This window comes from Oryx dammah, unplaced genomic scaffold (genome assembly GCF_014754425.2).
Source record: "Oryx dammah isolate SB20612 unplaced genomic scaffold, SCBI_Odam_1.1 HiC_scaffold_8, whole genome shotgun sequence".
In the NCBI taxonomy this organism is placed as follows: Eukaryota; Metazoa; Chordata; class Mammalia; order Artiodactyla; family Bovidae; genus Oryx; species Oryx dammah.
The window spans coordinates 769,680-788,937 of NW_024070192.1; the positions used below are offsets into that span (position 1 = coordinate 769,680).

Below are 19,258 nucleotides of genomic sequence, written 5' to 3' on the forward strand. Positions count from 1 at the left end.
CGCCAAGCGCCTTACTGCGCATGCCCAGGCGGGGGCGCTCGAGGGCCTGTTCACACAGCACCCTAGGGTCATTTATTAAGTTACAAGTCCTAGATAGGTATTGCTGCTGCTGCTGCTAAGTTGCTTCAGTCGTGTTCGACTGTGCGACCCCAGAGACGGCAGCCCACCAGGCTCCCCCGTCCCTGGGATTCTCCAGGCAAGAGCACTGGAATGGGTGGCCATTTCCTTCTCCAATGCATGAAAGTGAAAAGTGGAAGGGAAGTCGCTCGGTCGTGCCCGACTCTTCGCGACCCCAGGGACAGGTGTTAGGGAAGCTATCTTTTTGCTCCCTGATTCAGTTTTTCCCACCTTGAATGGCGCTTCGAGCCTGGGCTCTGAGGGGACTGCACTTAATCGATTCAGTCACCACACAGTATTCTACAATATTTCTTTAAAATTTAAAATTAATTTTCAAGCCTTAATTTCCCACTAAATTTCATGGGTTATATTAATTTTCACTGGATTACACTAATGATGTATGGATGTCAGTACATTCTAGCTTCTGAAGCTTTCTGGATGTTAACATGATTTTGACCAAGCTTCAGAATAGTGACGGGGAGGGAAGCTGGGTGCGCTGCAGCATTGGGGTCTCAAAGTCAGGCACAGCGTAGCCACTGGACAGCGAATATGTTTCACTTAATGCACAGGAGAGGTTGGGTTGAGTGACTTCTAATGTTCTTTATAATCTAATAAAATGGCAATAATTAGAGTTTAGAAGTGATTTTCTGTACTTTGATTTTGTTATCAAAAGGCAGCTTTGTCACAGAGGCACCTGCCCTTGTGCTTGGTTGAGTATTCACTGTCTGGGGCCTCATAACCGTGAGATGGGTCTTGGTTTATGTGGTGTTTGGATACTTGAGAAATCTGTAGGTGTTGGTGGTTGCTGATAGATATATATTTATTAAAAAATGAGAAACCCTGTAGAACTTCTGTGTAGTATATGTTAAGATTTGACTATTTTATCCGTTAAACCAAAGTTCAGTCAAGAGGCCTGCTGCGTGCTAGATGACCATCTCTGTTATCCATGGCAGAGCGCCAGGCGCCCTGATGAGACTCTGCTTTATACGGTAAACTGTGGCCGTGCACTTCCTTAAGACCAGTAGTCTTTGGGGTGGTAGTTACTTGGCTTGATAATTGATTAAGCCTTGAAGTGACTTCCTCAATTAAAAAGAAACAGCTGTGCTTGCTTGGCTTGCGATAGAGGGTCGTGTGTCACCTTCCCTAGAGAACAGCCCCTGGAGAATTTTTTGAGTAGAATTGGGAGGATTACAGTTAATGCAAACTTCATATGCAGAGTTTCCTTCAGAAATGTGTCATGAAGCCGGTCTCCCATGAGGAGAAATAAATGGGCTGGTGTCTTTCTTCTTAACGACTGAAGATAGAACATTTTCTGAAACATATTCAGATGTTGAAATACAAGTGTACTGTATCATGTTTTCCCATTCACACTCATATTATGGGATCATAGGAAAGGGCCTTAGTTTATACATAATAATACTAACATAAAAGCCTAGAGACCTGTCTTGGATTTTTCGGCTAGGTCGTGGCATGGCCAGAACTGAATTCTAGGTCTTCAACTCTGTTATTACTAATGATGAAGAGGTTTCTGATTTTTATTGGTTTTGGTTTCTCTGCCTACTGATTTGTATGTGTGTGTGTGTGTGTGTGTGTGCATGCCCACAGAGTAATGATCACAGAAAGAAATAGGTGAGCACAAAAAAGACCTTTTCATTGTCTTTTCAGAAAGCTAATATTCCTTTGTAGTATAAATCATTATTATCATATGTGTCTGTCGTATAATTTTATGATTTATCAAATTTAAACATGACATAACTAAAATGTGAGCCATTCATTTTTATGTATTTTACTATTTCGTTGAATGATATGTTTTTATATAATTAAACTTGAGTATTTGAAAGGTTGTTGTCAAACTTGAAACTTGATGGAAATCTTAACTGATTATTTCATTATATAGTACATTTTGAAAGAATAATTTTTCTAATTTTTAAAAATCAGTCCATCTATTTTGATGAACCAAATCCAGCACAAGCAAAAGGGTCCAGCCCGGATGGATTACCGGACTGGGTGGTGGGCGAGCTGGGGAGCAGCGAGCACAGATTCGGCGAGTTCCGGGAGCTCTCCTCTGGAGAAGATCACTCTTTGGTGCAGTCGCCGACCGCTGTCCACAGGTATGCCGGAGCCTGGGATCCCATGCGTGGCTCATATTTAGCTTGTCTTTGGTGCTGGTTAATGCAGTCCATGTTTCCTTTTTTTTTAAAATGGTAAATAGTTGGTTTACTTTATGTTTTTCCTGAAGTTGAGGGCTATTAAGGAATGTCATGTAGGTAAAATAACAATGTTGCTTTTCTGTTGATTGTATATTGAAGATTATATTACATTTTAAAGTGATTTTTGAATATCTATTAAATATTTATATCTCTTCCCATTGCTTGGGAAATGGTGATTGCAAGTCCGTAAGTAACATAGTTCTCTGTTTTCCTCTGGGACAAGCATGAACTGAGGATATTTCAGTGACTTCAACAAACTACAACATCTTCCATATCCATCTTGAAGCTTATGCTTGAATTTCTCTCCTTCTCTCCCCTCACCAAACAATATTTGTTTTGATTTAATAGAATCATGAATGCAAACATAAACCCCATTAAACTGTGCTTTCTTACTAGATATAAGCGTAAATACGATTTTTAGTACAAATAAAAGTGAATTTCTGAATTTTAAGTACACAATAAAACAGTTATTGTTGTAGTATAACTTTTGGCCTTTAGGAGGAACAGATGTAAATGGGACTTTAATCAGATTTGGAGCTTTACGTTTGGCACTGTTCCCTGAAGTGTTGACGTACTGGACAGCGTCACCTGACGTGTGTCTCGCTTCCTGCTTCACTCCTCCCCATTCCCTTAGTAATTTTAGTTTTTGGAATTTGATTAGGTTAACAATGTAGTCTTTCTTTTCTACTATTAATTTTTTTTTGCTTTATTCCTTAAAGGGTACAGAAATCTCATTAGTAATTTGAAACATCTTCATAGTTGATGTGGTCTGGTTATGGTTTTCAGACCTCACATATTATGGTGGGAAAGAACAGATGAACGTAAAGCAAGAGATCCGGTCCGTGTGACATGTTTTTATTAGAAAGGGGAAATAAGTTAATATGGAGAGGCAGAACAAGAAGAGGCGATATAATTAGGACACGTGTCAGAAGCGCAAAAAGGAAGGAGCAGATGAGCCCATGGCAGCTGCCTTCCTGGGAAGCTCAGGGTTCAGGACAGGAGGTGCCCTTGGGGCCTCCAGGGGATCCAGGTGAATGGGACCTTTTCTCTCTCAGAATAGAGGATCAAGTTGGAGGAAATATGGTGATAATATCCTTCAAATATTACGCAGTCACTCTGCTGGGCGATGAAACCACAGTAAAATCTCTACGGTTTTAACAAGTAACATTTCTCTTTGTTGCTCACTTATAGTAAAATGACATTTCAATGAAACTTACTTGAGTTTGAGGCTTCAGTTATTTGTTATACAATAAGTAATTAATGGAAACAGCAGACATCCCCCATTCCTACTCAGCCCCTCAGAGGAACCTCACTGATGGCCCAGGTCTGTGTGGGGGCCTTGTTAGCGCACGAGTCCTCTCTGCGTCTCCGCTGCGCTCACTGTCCTTGGGCTGGATCTGCAGCTTCACAGCGCAGGGGCTGTGTTTCTTTTCTGGGCGATGTTCCCAGATGTTTGCAGTGTTCCCAGTGCCCTGGGCAGGCGCTGAGGGCACATGCCCGAGTCTTAGTCTTTGATGAGTGCGCTCAGGAGTCTGGGAGCGGGTAGTTAGGCCACACGTTGAATTTCATCTGTGCAAAGCCTCTTTCAGACAGATATGCTGGGGCAGAGAGAGTAGCCCACGAGGATTTATTTTTAAAATTATTTACAAAAACTTGAAGGAGGGATAAATTTTAGAAGTTAAGAGATGTATGGATATAGGCTAGAGACGCCTGTTTGTTTCCCAGCCTTCTTATCTTACTTCTGATGAAGTTGTTAAACAAAATGAAGGAACTGGAAAAGAGAACTGTCTTTCTAGTCAAGCGTTAGAATTTCACTAAGGCTAAGGCCAAATAACAGTGTCTTTACTTACGTGCTTTAAACTCTTATCTGTTTAAACTTTTTAATTTGCATGTATATTACTTAATAGATATTTGTAATTTTACATACATAAAGGCACTTAAAAATAAAACTTACTTTACCTAAAGGCAGTACGCTTAATTTAAGGCCAAATACATTATGTGTTTGGTCAGCTCATAAGCAGTGGTAGAATCTATTGATGGTCTGTCTTCATATTTCTTTTCTAGAGTTGATCCTTTACTCTGAGTGGTCATACTGTGCTGATGAAAAAGTTAGAATCTGCTCATGTTGACCTAATACATCTCATCAATTCTGCACAAAATTGTTCTAAAAAGTTTAAGAGGCTTGTAACATGTGACGCATGGATGTTTTTATAGTGAATAATTTATTGTTACTTAGAACTGAAGTTTAATGCTGCCTCATAAATTTTACAACCACTTCAACTTGTCCTTTGAAAAACCTCTTTAATCTTGAAAGGTTTTCCCCCTTAGTGTTTCTTTTTTGATCACTTTATAAAATCCTGCTTTACTTAGGCCTTTTTGTATGTGAAGTATTTCTCATGGCATTTTAGATTATGCTGTTTGTGTCCTGGCCTTTCCGTATTGTTAAAGACGCACAGGCCCTCTGAAGCCTCTTTGCCGGGACTCCTGTTCAGGAGAGGTGGCGCCTCTCCCGCGCCTTCATTCTCCCGCAGTGTGTGTCGTGCGGCCGCGCCCCAGGCGCCCCAGCCTCGCGGTGAGGTTGTGCGCAGTCAGGCTCACTCTCGTGCTTTCCTCCTCAAATACACGCTGCCCGCTAGTGAACTTAGCATTTCACTTAAGTCTCAACATGTGAGCAGTCCTGTCCTGGTTTTATCCTTTGCTTTCCTTTTTCACGGTACTTGGTTTAAGATTATGTTGTTACCCTTAGTTTATTTTAGAAAAACCACTTTCCAAATTGCTTTGCCATATTATGAGAGATCTTTTATTATATTTTTATATCAAATATCTGATTCTTTTATTGATAGTGCAATATCTGAGTTATATCTGAGTTTGGGGAATGATAAAACAAATAGGATAAAATAGGAATAACTGACAAGTCTACTGAAATATATTGTTGCAATTCTTTAAGTTTGTAATTAAAGTACATATTTTACAAATTTGTAAATTTGATAATAGTATTTCAATATATGATTTTACAAAATGTTCCTGGTGAGACCAGAGACTTGGGTCTCTCCCCTGTGCAGTCTGGGTAATTTCATTTAGCCGGACAGCTGTGAGTCACATCTGTGTGAATTACCTCCTGGTCATCTTCCAGGAGCTTAGCGCGGCGTGACGGTAAAGGCCCTCATTGTCTTTGTGGTGCCTGGACCTTCAGGTGGCCCCAGGACCCTGCTCTGGGCGGTGACAGCCTTGTACGGCCCCTTCTCCGTGAGTGTGGGCCAGACCTGTGAGTGGCGTCTCACCTGCAGAGTATGGCCGAGGGGATGGGCCGTCACTTCCGTGAGTGCCTGGCCGCGTTGGAGACTGCCCTGCGTGCAGACCCACTCTAAGGGCCTGCTGTCTCCCTTGCTGCTGAGGAGCGGGCTGCCCTGAGTCTGTGGCTGGAAGGAGGTGAAGCTACCGCCAGCCGTGACAGCAGGCAAGGTGGGTTCCTCCGTCCAGGCTGGGGGCCCGGCCCTGGGCAGATCCCAAGCACAGCCTCCTGCGGCCCTGAGCAGAGGGTCCGGTGCGGCCGCGCCCACGCTGCTGGCCCACGGAAACTGGGACAAGCGTGGGTGGTGTTCAGAGTGTTCTGTTGGGGGAAGTTGGTTATGCAGCAGCAGATACTAACACTTTTATCCTCATTTTAGAAGATTAGGCACTCATACGTGGTACATTCTTGTAAACATCTCAGTGTAGGACTGTTGGTGAAACGTGTCCTCTTCTGTCCGTGTTCTCACCCCACTTCCCGGTGAGAGTAGTGGGCGTCAGCACGTGTTGGGCGTCATTCCATGTACACACATGTCCACAGATGCGTAGCTAAGCATTCCGCGCACACGCACGCCCGCAGATGCGTAGCTAAGCATTCCGCGCACATGCACGCCCGCAGATGCGTAGCTAAGCATTCCATGTACACACGTGCCCACAGATGCGTAGCTAATCATTCTGCGCACACGCACGCCCACAGATGTATAGCTAAGCATTCCGCGCACACACACGCACGCCCACAGATGCGTAGCTAAGCATTCCGCGCACACACATGCACGCATGCTCGCAGATGCGTAGCTAAAGATCGTCAGTCTGCTCGCGGTGCGCGTCCTGTTCTTTCGTGACTCAGCTGTGCTTTAATCCTGTGCCGTGTGACCTGTGTGGTCTTCTCAGACACAGATGATGATCCATGTGTAGATTTACTCTGACCTGTCTCTGTTGCCGGCGATGCTTTAGTATTATAAAGTATGTCTCAGCTGACATCATGCCATGTATCATGATAAACCTGTATTGGGGCTGGTACTGACTCTGTAGCCAGGAATAGGGAAACATATAATGAGCTGTTGGTGGGATTGTTAGTAGGTTCGACATCTTGTGCAGTGGTACAGAAGAATACCTGGGCTAGTATGGAGTGATGTCTCAGAGATGTGAAGTTCAAAAAAAAGTACATAGAAGTGTACTAAGCTTCCATTTGTGTGTGCGTATCTCTTAAAAAGGATGTATGGATATGTACGTGCACACGTGTGTGGAATATTTCTGGGTGCCATGTGTGAAGCTGTTTTACGTTTAGGGAGTGGGGTAATCTGGTGTGAAAAGTTAAAACCTTTTTTTTATACATGTGTCTGTTACTTTTAATAACCACACTTATTTTTTGATAGACTGTCAAGTTGCCTTCCAGAATACTCTCTAATTACAGCCGTCAGCCGTACACACTATTTCGGTTAGTGATGCACGTTAGTGACTCTGACCAGGCACAGCAAATACACAGCTTTCAACAGAAGGACCGAGTTTGCCCGATAGACAGTGTTTGTGGGTTACGCTTACATTTCTCATTTGTTAAAACAGGAACCAAGTGAGGCGAGTTGTACATTTATGGAGCACCTGCTGTGCGCCAGATACTGTTCTAGAAATCTTTCGTGAGTTATCTGACTTTGTGCTCTAGAATTCTGTGAGGTTGACCCAGTTGTCCTTTGTGTTTATTGAGGAGGTTACCGCTTCAGGAAGGTCAGTAAACACCCCAGTGATGGATGCAGAACTGGAATCTAGGTCTTAGGATTCCAGACCCTGTGTTCTTTCTGGTAGACCGTGCAGGCACGAGGACTTTTTGCAGCAAATACGGAAACTTCACTTTAATCCTCTTCCCTGCCTTGCACTTCGTTGGCAGTCTCGGGCGACTGTGCCTTTGTTCGTGGTTATTTCTGGGTTGAGTGAAATGAGGCAGTTTGCCTCTGTTCAGATATCACTTCTGACACTTGGCAGCCGCATGTCCTCAGGCACGCTCCTTCCTTTCTCCGAACCCAGTGTCGTCCTTTGTGAGAGGGAGGCGGCAGTGCTGGCCTCAGAGCCGCGAGGGTGGGGGAGCCCTCCCGGTGCCTGTGATGTGGGGCTGTCGCTCCCCAGCTTCAGGGTGCGGGGTCCTTCACGTGGGCTTGCTTGTCAGCTCGGCTCCTCTCATGACCTAATCTTCCCAGAAGTGTCGTCTTAAATCCGTTGGTCGTTAATTAATTTCAATTTAAAAGTCATTTCGTGCTCCTGAGAAAAGGAAATTAATGGCTGTGCAGGAGGGTTCTGCTTATAAGTGTGAATCCTGCGCATTCTCGGAATACAGAGGGAGTAGTGTTTTAGAAGAGGCTTTGGAGAGCTCCTTAGTGGTCCAGTGGTTAGGACTCGTCATGCCAGGGCCTGGGTTCAATCCCTGGTCCGAGAATGAAAATCCCGTAAGCCATGCAGCACAGCCAAAGAAATTAGAAATAAATAAAGTGAGAATAAAAGAGGCTTTGACGCAATCTTTATTCGGCTAGCTCAGCAAGTGCCCTTTTCCGGAACAGAGGGAACACAGTGTGGCTGGCCCTGGTTTTAAACATTTCTCCACACCAGGTGGTAGAAGCTGCCTACGTAGGATCGGGCATCAGTGCTTGTCCTGGTGCGCATTATCCCAAAGACACACAAAGACAGTGCGTGGATTCTTCTCCTGCAGTTCTGTGGAAGATGTTCTGAAGCTTCTTTGTAATGGCTGGTAATTATCTTTATGAGTTTGCAACCAACTATGATGTGGTCTGGTAGCTTATCACCAAAGTGTAGTTAGGCCCTGAGGTGAGGAAAGATGAAAAAGAGTGATTTAATGCCACATTATTTTTAACTTGAAACTTTGGTTAAGAGTTATGAGTTAGGAGAAAGCAAAGAGTACTGTCGAATAAACCCCAGCCTTTAAACACTGCTTCGCATGGAAGAAAGACAGTTCTGGTCATCTTAGAGGACTTTGTTGTTGAAAAAGAAGGCATTAGTAGTTCAGGTTTCTTTAGATGTCACTTTATAAAGAATCATGATCCAGAATGCTTCACAGTTCTAGGAGCGTGCAAGCAGAACCATCACTCCTCGGCGGCGCCAGTGGTGAAGGCAGGAGACGCAAGAGATGCGGGTTCGATTCTTAGGTCAGGAAGGTCCCCTGGAGGAGGAAATGACAGCCCACGCCAGTGTTCTCGCCTGGAGAGTCCCATGGACAGAGGAGCCTGGGGGAGGGGGTGGGTGTGGTCCCTGGGGTGGCCTGACTAAGCACATGTGTTACTTTTCTCATATTACATTTAGGCGAACTTGGTATAAATAAAAGTTGTATCTTTTAATTCATGTCGTGTCCTTTAAATAGTACCTTTTCACACCTTTAAGAAAGCACTGAGGGAATAATGACCCCGTTTTAAATGAGGATGCATGCTAAGTCCCTTCAGTCATGTCCAGCTCTTTGCGACCCCGTGGACTATAGCCCACCAGGCTTCTCTGTCCATGGGGACTCTTCAGGCAAGGATTCTGGAGTGGGTTGCCATGCCCTCCTCACATGAGGATCAGTTCAGTTCAGTTCAGTCGCTCAGTCGTGTCCGACTCTCTGCGACCCCATGAATGGCAGCGCGTCAGGCCTCCCTGTCCATCACCAACTCCCGGAGTTCACTCAGACTCACGTCCATCGAGTCGCTGATGCCATCCAGCCATCTCATCCTCTGTCGTCCCCTCCTCCTCCTGCCCCCAATCCCTCCCAGCATCACAGTCTTTTCCAATGAGTCAACTCTTCGCATGAGGTGGCCAAAGTACTGGAGTTTCAGCTTTAGCATCAGTCCTTCCAGAGGAGGATAGGGGACGCTAATTTCTGCATCTTGCTTTAATGAGACCTTTCCATGGGTTATTTCATGCCAGGTTTTAGCCTGGAATGAAGAATCTAATTATAGCCCTGCCCTTATGGAGAATAGGATTTGCTCTACGATGGCCCTCTTTAACATGACGTTTTCCAGCAATGACTGTGGCGAAAAGCTGAGGCTCTGTGCCCTTTCAGTGTCTCCCGGGACAGCCAGCCCTTCGCTTGCGGCTGCAGTTTAAACATGTCACCAGCAGATGGTGATCAAGTAACGAAAATGTGCTTGTGCTTGCGTATGGATATGTTGATGCCCATGTGAAAAACATGTTCGCTTTAAAAACATTGATTTAATTTTTAGTCTGTATCCTCAAACAACGTAATAGGCAGACTCTTCTTTGTTCGGCTCCATTTCTGTATGTGAATGACACTGACCTGTAAATGGCCCCTGCTTCTGAGTTGGGTGGATTCATGGGGGAGCTGGTCATTGCCTTGCCGTCCTTGGGCTTGTCTGTGTCCCTGGCTGGGGCGGTTGGGGTCACGCACGGTACAGCCTCCTTCAGTCTTACTCACAGCAGTGCGCTCCTTTCAGTTGAGAGTCGCCCTGCCGATGAGGCAGAGATCTGTCTGCAGCCGTGCCTCACGCGTGTTCGTATCTGTGTGTGCGTCGCGGGTGGTTACTGCAGTAGGCGCGTCTGCGGCTGCTCCGGCCCACGTAGCGGCCCCTGTCCACTCGTGGCTGGCAGGCGCATGAAGGGTGGCCAGTGTATCCCCGAGGAATGAAATGTTGGGCTTTAATTAACTCAGAGAGCGTGTGGGGCTTGGAGGTCAGAGACCTGGTCTTCCTGGTGGATGGGAGCTGCTCTCTGGGGGGCGGTGAGGCGGGTAGGGAGGGGGCGTTGGGGCTTGGCACCTCTCAGCCGCCTCTGCCCAGGGGAGACTGTCCTGGGCAGGCGTCTGCTCTCATTGGTGAGGGTCACTTCTGGTCAGCGGTTCGTCTCAGTTGGTCAGCCTAAGGTTTCAGAGGGGCTTCCCCAGCTGGTCTGTTTGGAAGAAAGAAAGATTGATCGATTCCCTTATTTACTGAAAGGAGGACCAGCCTTTCTCATCCTTTTGTTTGGAGAGAACAGTTAGTATGGAACCAGTCTGATTGATTTGGTCTTTTTGCTAGAATGGATGCTTGTCAGGGACACGTTTAACCTTGAGCTGTGGGAGTAAGACTGCCTCACCTCTTTCTTAGGACCCTCAGTCCAGCAGTGCGTTTCACACACTCATGGGACCACTTAACTGTTCACTAATTTTCAACAGTGATGTGCTAATTAAATATCCTTCTTAGGTATTTACCAAGACAAGGCCGAGCAGCAACAAGCAGTTTGTAGCTGAGATGGAATGGCTCTGAAAATAATGACCTGGCATTTCTTTTAGGCTTTAAACATTTTTTTCAATGAGTCAGATTTTTGACAAATTTAGTCACTTCTTTTTTAAACATTTTTAATGAGTGGGGCTTTGTAATAAGTATCTTTTTATTTCACAAGCAAGTTTCTTTTTGTGAGATCATAATATTGAACAGTTTAGTCTCGATGTTCTTTTAAGCAGAGAAGGATGACGGTAACCTTATACGAGGATTGTACAACAATTTAAAGGGAGTTAAAATACTTTCTGCAATGTTGGTACTGTTAAACCAGAGATATATTAATAAACATGGATTTAAATGTGTTGACTTCTAAAGATGGTTTCTATTTTTAAGTTTAAAGTCAAGTGTGTTATTCTAAAGTAGTAAATGGGAAAAATACGAAGTCTTAAAATGTTTATGAATCTCTGGTCAGTTTTTAGTCTTGTCAGGCTTCTCACTTTTTAAAATTTAGTTTTGTTTTTCTTTTTATTCCTAATAAAATTCCCTTTGAAATATTAGAATAAATATGTTGTAGATCCTTGTAAATTATTTTGATTTTCTTATTTTTAGTGTTATTTCATACTTTCCTGTAGTATTAGTTGTTGCTAGTTATTTGCATGTTTCATTGATGTTAGTGATGCGGTAAGAAGACTTCTGCAGGTGGTATGTAACAGTATTAATTGCTACTTAGATGAATGCAAAGATCTGAAGTCTAAAGTTAGTTCTCACTTTAGTTTCTGATTTATAACACAGTAGTTGTATTAGTCTTAAAATGTTTTTACAACTGTGAAGCATAGCATGTATGTAAAAACTATATGAAAATGCATTTCAAGACTGTTATAAAATAAACATCCCTATACTTTTGACCTGGCCGGGAAGCAGCACTTTGCTGCATCCCGGAAACCTTCAGCCACCCTTTGCCTTGGTGCCTCTGCTTCCCATCTCCTGAAAGACCAGTGTCCTATATTTTGTGTTAATTATTTCTTTGCTTTTTTTTTAAACTGCATGTAAGTGAAACCCTACTGTATATATTATTTTGAAGCTTGCTTCCTTCTCTCGTATTTTTCAGATTCATCCATGTTAATAAATATAGCTGTAGCTCATTCTTTGTTTTGTAGGAAACTTTTAAAGTCAGTGTATAACATGACGAGACTCACAGATCTGAAGTGTGACGCCTGATGCAGCTTTACAGAGTGACTGCGCCCGAGTGTCCTCTCCTAGGTCAGGACAGAGACCACTGCCAGCTCTCCAGAGAGCTCTCTCTCTCCCCGCAGCCGCTCATCGCCCCCGAAGCTGATCGCTGTTCTGCAGTATGTGGCCACAGCTTGGTTTTCAGTTCCTGAAGTGTCCTCACTCTCCAGCTTCTTTCGCTCAGCACTGTGCCCTGAGATTGATGCGTGTCGTTGCGTGTAGCAGTGGGTTATTCTTACTTTATTACTGTGCGAATACGTCACATTTCTGTATCCATTTTGCCCGTTGTTGGGTGTTTGGGAGTTTTACCGTTAGCCCTGTGAGCATCCTTTCCCACCTCTTCTAGTGCCCGTAAGCACACCGTGTTTACTTGGAGCTGTAAGTGTGGTAGATATTGCCAGAGTTGACATGATGTCGGTAGCAGTGTACTCTGCCACCAGGAGGGTTTAAAAGTCTGTCTCACATCCTTACCAGTTCTTGGTTTGTCAGCTTCTCCAGCTTTAGCCTAAATGCTAGTATACTCGATATGGGTTTTAATTTGCATCTTCCCTCATTACTGATGATATTGGGCTTTTCTATGCTTGATATAATATTGATATTTTCTATGCTTGCTAGCCATTTGGGTATCTTCTTTTGTGAAGTTCAATTTGTCTCTGTCCACATTGTAATAAAAAAGGTTTATCAGTCTTTTCTCCATAGATTTGTTACAACTATTCATATTTTCATAAACAAATCCTTTGATACATATATGGCAAATATCTTCTCCCACTTTCACTGATTTGTTCTGTTGAACGATATTCAATTAGAATGTAAATTATTTTTAGTCAGTCATCTGGGATATTATTTGTGTTTTTTCGTGTCCTGTTTAAGATTTTTTGCCTTGCCTGTTCCAAGAGCATGGGAATGTTTGCCTTGTTACCTTCTACAAGCTTCCTTATTTAACCCTTGGGATTGAGCTACTTAGGGAGCTGGTTTCTATGTATAAAGTGAGGTCGGAGTCCTTCTCCCACCCCTCCCGTGGGTAGTTGATAGCCATTTGATCCATTAACAGTTAGAAAAGCTATTCTTTCCCCACTGCTGTGGTTGACACCATTCCTGTAAACCAGGAAATCTTGTTTGCTTGGGTTTCTGGAGCCCTGTCCCCTGCCTTGGCCTCTTCATCTGTCTGTGTACAGACACTTCACCCCCTTAGTTACTGCAGCTTGAAAACGAGTCTTGATTTTTCAGAGTAGTGCGTGTGCTCCAGCTTTCCTCTTCTTTGAGACTTCCTTGGTTCTTTTTGGTCCTTTGTATTCCCATATGAGTTTTAGAATTATCTTGCCAGTTTTTATAATGCCCGTACACATGCCCCTGTTGAGGTTTTGATTGAGAATCAATCATTTCTTTACCCATTCACTAGTTAATAGATATTTGGATTGTTAGTTTTTAACTATTCTGAAAAATGCTACTGTGGACTTTCATATACATATTTTTGCTTGGACACTTGTTTTTCATTTCTTCTGTATAGATATCTAGCAGTGAGTTGTGCAGTAAGTTTATTTTTAACTTTTTTAGGGAAGCAAACCCTTTCCTAAAATGGCAGTGCCATTTTACACCCCCATGACCATTCCAGCTTCTTCACATCCTAAAGTGTTGATATTGTCAGTGGTTTAGATTTTGGTCGTCTTCATATGGTGGTATCTATCTCGTTATGGCTTTGATTGACGTTTCCCTAATGGCTGATGACGCAGAACATTTTTTCATGTGCCCGTTTGTGTATCTTGTTTGGAGAAACATCGATTCCAATAGTTACCTGCTTCCCACACACCCAGCATACAAGAATCACTATAGACATTTCTAAAAAGGAGGTACAGAGGAGTCCATAGCAATTCTGAAGCCCACTTGGGCAAATGTTGAAAGTTCCTTAATTAGAGCTCAAAAGCTGGATATAATATTCTGTGTCTCTTGGCTCCTCCAAGTAGGAGGAGGCTTTTGATTCTACGTTCTGCGTTATCCTTTGTTTTTTGTGAAAACTAGTATGTGTCTGCAGTTCTCTTAGTGAGCTTCCTTACAGAAGAATTTTGGGCGTCCAGTGGCCCCTTTTCATTTTCACTCTGTCCTTTTTGGTCTAAGAGCAGTGATTTTGCTGGTATAATTTCCTCAGGGCCTTTGTAGGCCTCCTGTGAATCCTGTGTGTGAACGGAAACTAGGAATCACTATCTGTAGTAAAACTGGAAAATTCATAAATATGTAGGAATTAAATAACAAACTCTTAATCAAGCAAGTTCAGTTCAGTTGCTCAGTCGTGTCCGACTCTCTGCGACCCCATGAATCGCAGTACGCCAGGCCTCCCTGTCCATCACCATCTCCCGGAGTTCATTCAGACTCACGTCCATCGAGTCCGTGATGCCATCCAGCCATCCTCGGTCGTCCCCTTCTCCTCCTGCCCCCAATCCCTCCCAGCATCAGAGTCTTCTCCAATGAGTCAGCTCTTCGCATAAGGTGGCCAAAGTACTGGAGCTTCAGCTTTAGCATCATTCCTTCCAAAGAAATCCCAGGGTTGATCTCCTTTAGAATGGACTGGCTGGATCTCCTTGCAGTCCAAGGGACTCTCAAGACTCTTCTCCAACACCAGAGTTCAAAAGCATCAATTCTTCGGCACTCAGCCTTCTTCACAGTCCAACTCTCACATCCATACATGACCACAGGAAAAACCATAGCCTTGACTAGACGGACCTTAGTCGGCAAAGTAATGTCTCTGCTTTTGAATATGCTATCTAGGTTGGTCATAACTTCTTCCAAGGAGTAAGCATCTTTTAATTTCATGGCTGCAGTCACCATCTACAGTGATTTTGGAGCCCAAAAAATAAAGTCTGACACTGTTTCCACTGTTTCCCCATCTATTTCCCATGAAGTGATGGGACCGGATGCCATGATCTTCATTTTCTGAATATTGAGCTTTAAGCCAACTTTTTCGCTCTCCTCTTTCACTTTCATCAAGAGGCTTTTTAGCTCCTCTTCACTTTCTGCCATAAGGGTGGTATCATCTGCATATCCCAGCAATGTTGATTCCAGCTTGTGTTTCTTCCAGTCCAGCGTTTCTCATGATGTACTCTGCACAGAAGTTAAATAAGCACGATGACAATATACAGCCTTGACGTACTGCTTTTCCTATTTGGAACCAGTCTGTTGTTCCATGTCCAGTTCTAACTGTTGCTTCCTGACCTGCATACAGATTTGTCAAGAGGCAGGTCAGGTGGTCTGGTATTCCCATCTCTCTCAGAATTTTCCACAGTTTATTGTGATCCACACAGTCAAAGGCTTTGGCATAGTCAATAAAACAGAAATAGATGTTTTTCTGGAACTCTCTTGCTTTTTCCATGATCCAGTGGATGTTGGCAATTTGATCTCTGGTTCCTCTGACTTTTCTAAAACCAGCTTGAACATCAGGGAGTTCACGGTTCACGTATTGCTGAAGCCTGGCTTGGAGAACTTTGAGCATTACTTTACTAGCATGTGAGATGAGTGCAACTGTGCGGTAGTTTGAGCATTCTTTGGCATTGCCTTTCTTTGGAATTGGAATGAAAATAGACCTTTTCCAGTCCTGTGGCCACTGCTGAGTTTTCCAAATTTGCTGGCATATTGAGTGAAGCACTTTCACAGCATCATCTTTCAGGATTTGAAACAGCTCCACTGGAATTCCATCACCTCCACTAGCTTTGTTAATCAAGCAAAGGAGATATCAAATGGAAAATCACAAAACATTTTGAGACAAATGAAAACACAACGTACCTGAACTTAGGGGATGCAGAATGCACCGTGTGGGGAGTTTATAGTTTCAAACTTACATGGAAAAGAAGGAAGATTGCGCATCAGCAATCTAAATTTATATGTTGCTGCTGCTGCTGCTGCTAAGTCGCTTCAGTCGTGTCCGACTCTGTGCGACCCCAGAGACGGCAGCCCACCAGGCTCCTCCGTCCCTGGGATTCTCCAGGCAAGAACACTGGAGTCGGTTGCCATTTCCTCTGGAAAAAGAATAAACTGAAGCTAGCAGAAGAAAGGAAATGATAAAAATTAGAGTAGAAATAAACAGAATAGATATTGGGCAAAGCATCAGAGAAAATCAAGGAAATCAAGTTTTTTTTTTTTTTTAACAAAAGTGACAAACTTTTAGCTGAACTGTCTAGAAAAAAAGACTCATCTGACATCAGAGATGAAAGAAGGGATATTAGCACCAATTTTACAGAAATAAAAAGGATTATAAATGAGTACAAGAAACAGTTGTGAACCAACAAATTGGATCACCTAGATGAAGTGGGTAAATGTGTAAGAACAGACAATCTACCCTGACTGAGTCATGAAGAAGAGAATCTGAACAGACCCACGATTAGTAAGGAGAGTGAGAGTGAAATTCGCTGAGTCGGGTCCCATCTTTTCCAACCGCGTGGACTGTAGTGCCTGGACTCAAGGAGACTGAAGCCGTCTTCAGAGCCTCCCACCAGGGAGAAGCGCGGGACCAGAGAGCTTCACTGGTGAGTTCTGCTGCTGTTGCCCTAAGTCGTGTCGAGTCTTGGCGACCTCGTGGGCTGCAGCGTGCCAGGCTGCCCTCTCCTTCACTGTTCCCCAGAGTTTGCTCGAGTCGGTGATGCTATCTCACCATCTTGTCCTCTGGTTAATTCTATCAAACATTTAAAGAATTCTCAGCACCCGTTCTCCTTAATGCTTCCAAAACTGAAGAGAAGAGAAGGGGGTACTTCTAGGCTTATGGTGTGAAGCTAGCATTACCGTGGTACCAACGCCAGACAAAGATATTATGAGAAAAGAAAACTACAGACCAATATTCCTGGTGAGCATTGATGAAAAAATTCCTCAGAAAGACACTAGGAAACAGTTCAACAGCACATTAAAAGAATTATACACCATGACAACGTGAGATGTATTCCTAGAGCGCAAGGAAATTTTGACAAATGCAACAGGCATTGTAATATAGAATGATGGAAAAAAGCCGCACGGTCATCTCAGAACTCGATGCAGAAAAAGATGTGACAAAATTTAACAGCTTTTCTTGATAAAAATACCTGACAAACTAGAAATAGAAGGAAACTACCTCAAAATAATAAAGGCCATGTATGAAAAGCCCACAAATAATAGCATACTTAATGATGAAAGCAAAAGCTTTGCGTTTAAGAGCACTAATAAGACAGGGACGCCCACTCTCATCACTGCTGTTTGACGTAGTACCGGAAGTACTAACCAGAGCAATTAGCCAAGGAAAAGGAAGAAAAGTCATCAAAACTGAAAAGAAGAAAATGAATCTCTGTTCACAGGTGGTGTGGTCTTAGATACAGAAAACTCAATGGAAAACTAATGAAACCAACACAGAAAAATCAGTTGCATTTTTATACATTAACAATGAAGAATCAGAAAAGGAAATTTTAAAAAGTTTCATTTGCTTTAGTATAAAAAAGGATAAAATAATTAGGAATAAACTTAACCAAGGAGGCAAAAGAGTTATACACTTAAAAAAAAAAAAGAACTACAAGATACTGTTGAGAGAAATTTAAAAAGACACCGTGGTAAATGGAAAGGCATCCTATGTTCCTGGGTTGGAAGAATTAATATTGTTAAGATGTACAGTATGACCCAAAGTGATATATTCAATCCCTATCAAAATTCCAGTGGCTTTTTTTTCCAGAAAAAAGAAAATTCTTCCTAAAATTCATACAGAATCTCAAGTGACAGTGAATAGCAAAACAGTGTTGGAAAAGAAAAAGCTGGGATTCTAGCATTTTCTAATTTCAAGACTTACACCCTGGTCACAGTCATCAAAACAGTGTGGTGCTGTCTTTGAAGGATCAAGGGAGCTTTCTGCACCAATATGCAGTTTTAATCTTTCCTGCTGTTAGTAGCTTGCATCTCCCAATACAGACTGAAGAGGCGTGGAAAAGAAAAAGAGGATGGAAGCGGCTGTATGAATTGCTAGAGTTGAGAAAAGCCACCAGAAGGGCTACAACCGTGCTCTTAAGTGCCTTTCGCACCAGTGTGATCTGGGATCTAGCGAGGATGGAGTCCCCAGCCCAGGCGTGCGGGCCGCTGTGCAGGACAGTCAGTGCTGATGCTGGTCTGAGACGCACGAAGGACAGCACGACCTGGACACGGGGGCAAAGTTCACGTCCAGTGTTTGTGCTGGGAAACGTGGGAGGCGAGATCTGTGGCCAGCGATATTTGTCTTTTGTGATGAAAGAACATTTCTCTTTTGCATTTTAAATAAAAATAACTAGTGGTTTTTGAATTAAAAGTTTGTTGCCTGGTTACACTGAAATGCTATAATCACTTGGAGAGTGAGCGCCCAGCACACACTGCCTTTGGAAATCGCAGGTATACTTGGTATTAGGTACTTGTTGGCGCAAAGAGATGTGCCCATGCCGACCTCTGTACACAGGACAGTTGTTGCTTTAGCTGCTGAATCACGTCCGGCTCTTGTGGCTGCATTGTGGGCCACCTGCCAGGCTCCTCTGTTCATGAGATTCTCCAGGCATGAGTCTGGAGTGGGTAGCTGCTCCCTTCTCCAGTGAATCTTCCCGACCCAGGGGTCGAACCCGCATTTCCTGCATTGCAGGCAGCAGATTCTTTACCACTGAGCCACTGGGGATGCCCTCAAAGGACAGACACTACTGTAAATGTGAGCATCCCCTTCGACACTTGATACACTCTGCTCAAATTTGGTAAAGGAGGCACCCGAGTTTGCCAGCAGTAGTGCTGTAGAAGCCGCCATTCTTAGGTATCGTGTAGCAATCAACAAAGTGTTTTTCTTCTTATGACTCCATGTTTCATGAAGATGATACAAAGACTGAGAATGACCTTATCCAAGCTGTAAAGGGGAGAGTGTTTTCCGGTATCAGCCTGCGGTTCCTCTTCACAAAGCTCCTTGAGGGGGAGACTCTACCCTGTTCGCGGTTGGATTCCTAAGACCTGTCACTATACCGTGCAACACAGTTGCTCACTCAGTTATTTGCTGAAGGAATATATGAATGAATGGACAGGTAAATGATCGGATAAAATTAGAAGAGGAAACGTTGCGTCACAGGCATAAAGACAACCATGTGGGCAGACTGGGTGGAGAGCCCAGAAGCAGCCCGCGCACAGAAGCACACCTGTGCATGCATGGGGTGGAGAGCCCAGAGCACGCCCGTGCACAGAAGCACACCCGCGCACGCATGGGGTGGAGAGCCCAGAGCACGCCCG

General features: G+C 43.7%; 1 protein-coding gene across 13 annotated transcripts in view; it reads left to right on the plus strand.

Annotated features, from left to right (window-relative positions):
* Nucleotides 1-19,258, plus strand: part of CEP112 (centrosomal protein 112) — a 309,950-nt gene that overhangs the window by 11,536 nt on the left and 279,156 nt on the right. For 9 of the 13 annotated variants that reach the window (XM_040244376.1, XM_040244381.1, XM_040244382.1 and 6 more), the window contains exon 4: nucleotides 2,056-2,228. The exons of 1 other annotated variant lie outside the window; for it this stretch is intronic. In XM_040244376.1, the coding sequence (XP_040100310.1) occupies nucleotides 2,056-2,228 (173 nt within the window). The remainder of the gene's footprint in view (nucleotides 1-2,055; nucleotides 2,229-19,258) is intronic. 3 more of the 13 variants (XM_040244385.1, XM_040244388.1, XM_040244386.1) reach the window with 1 other exon arrangement.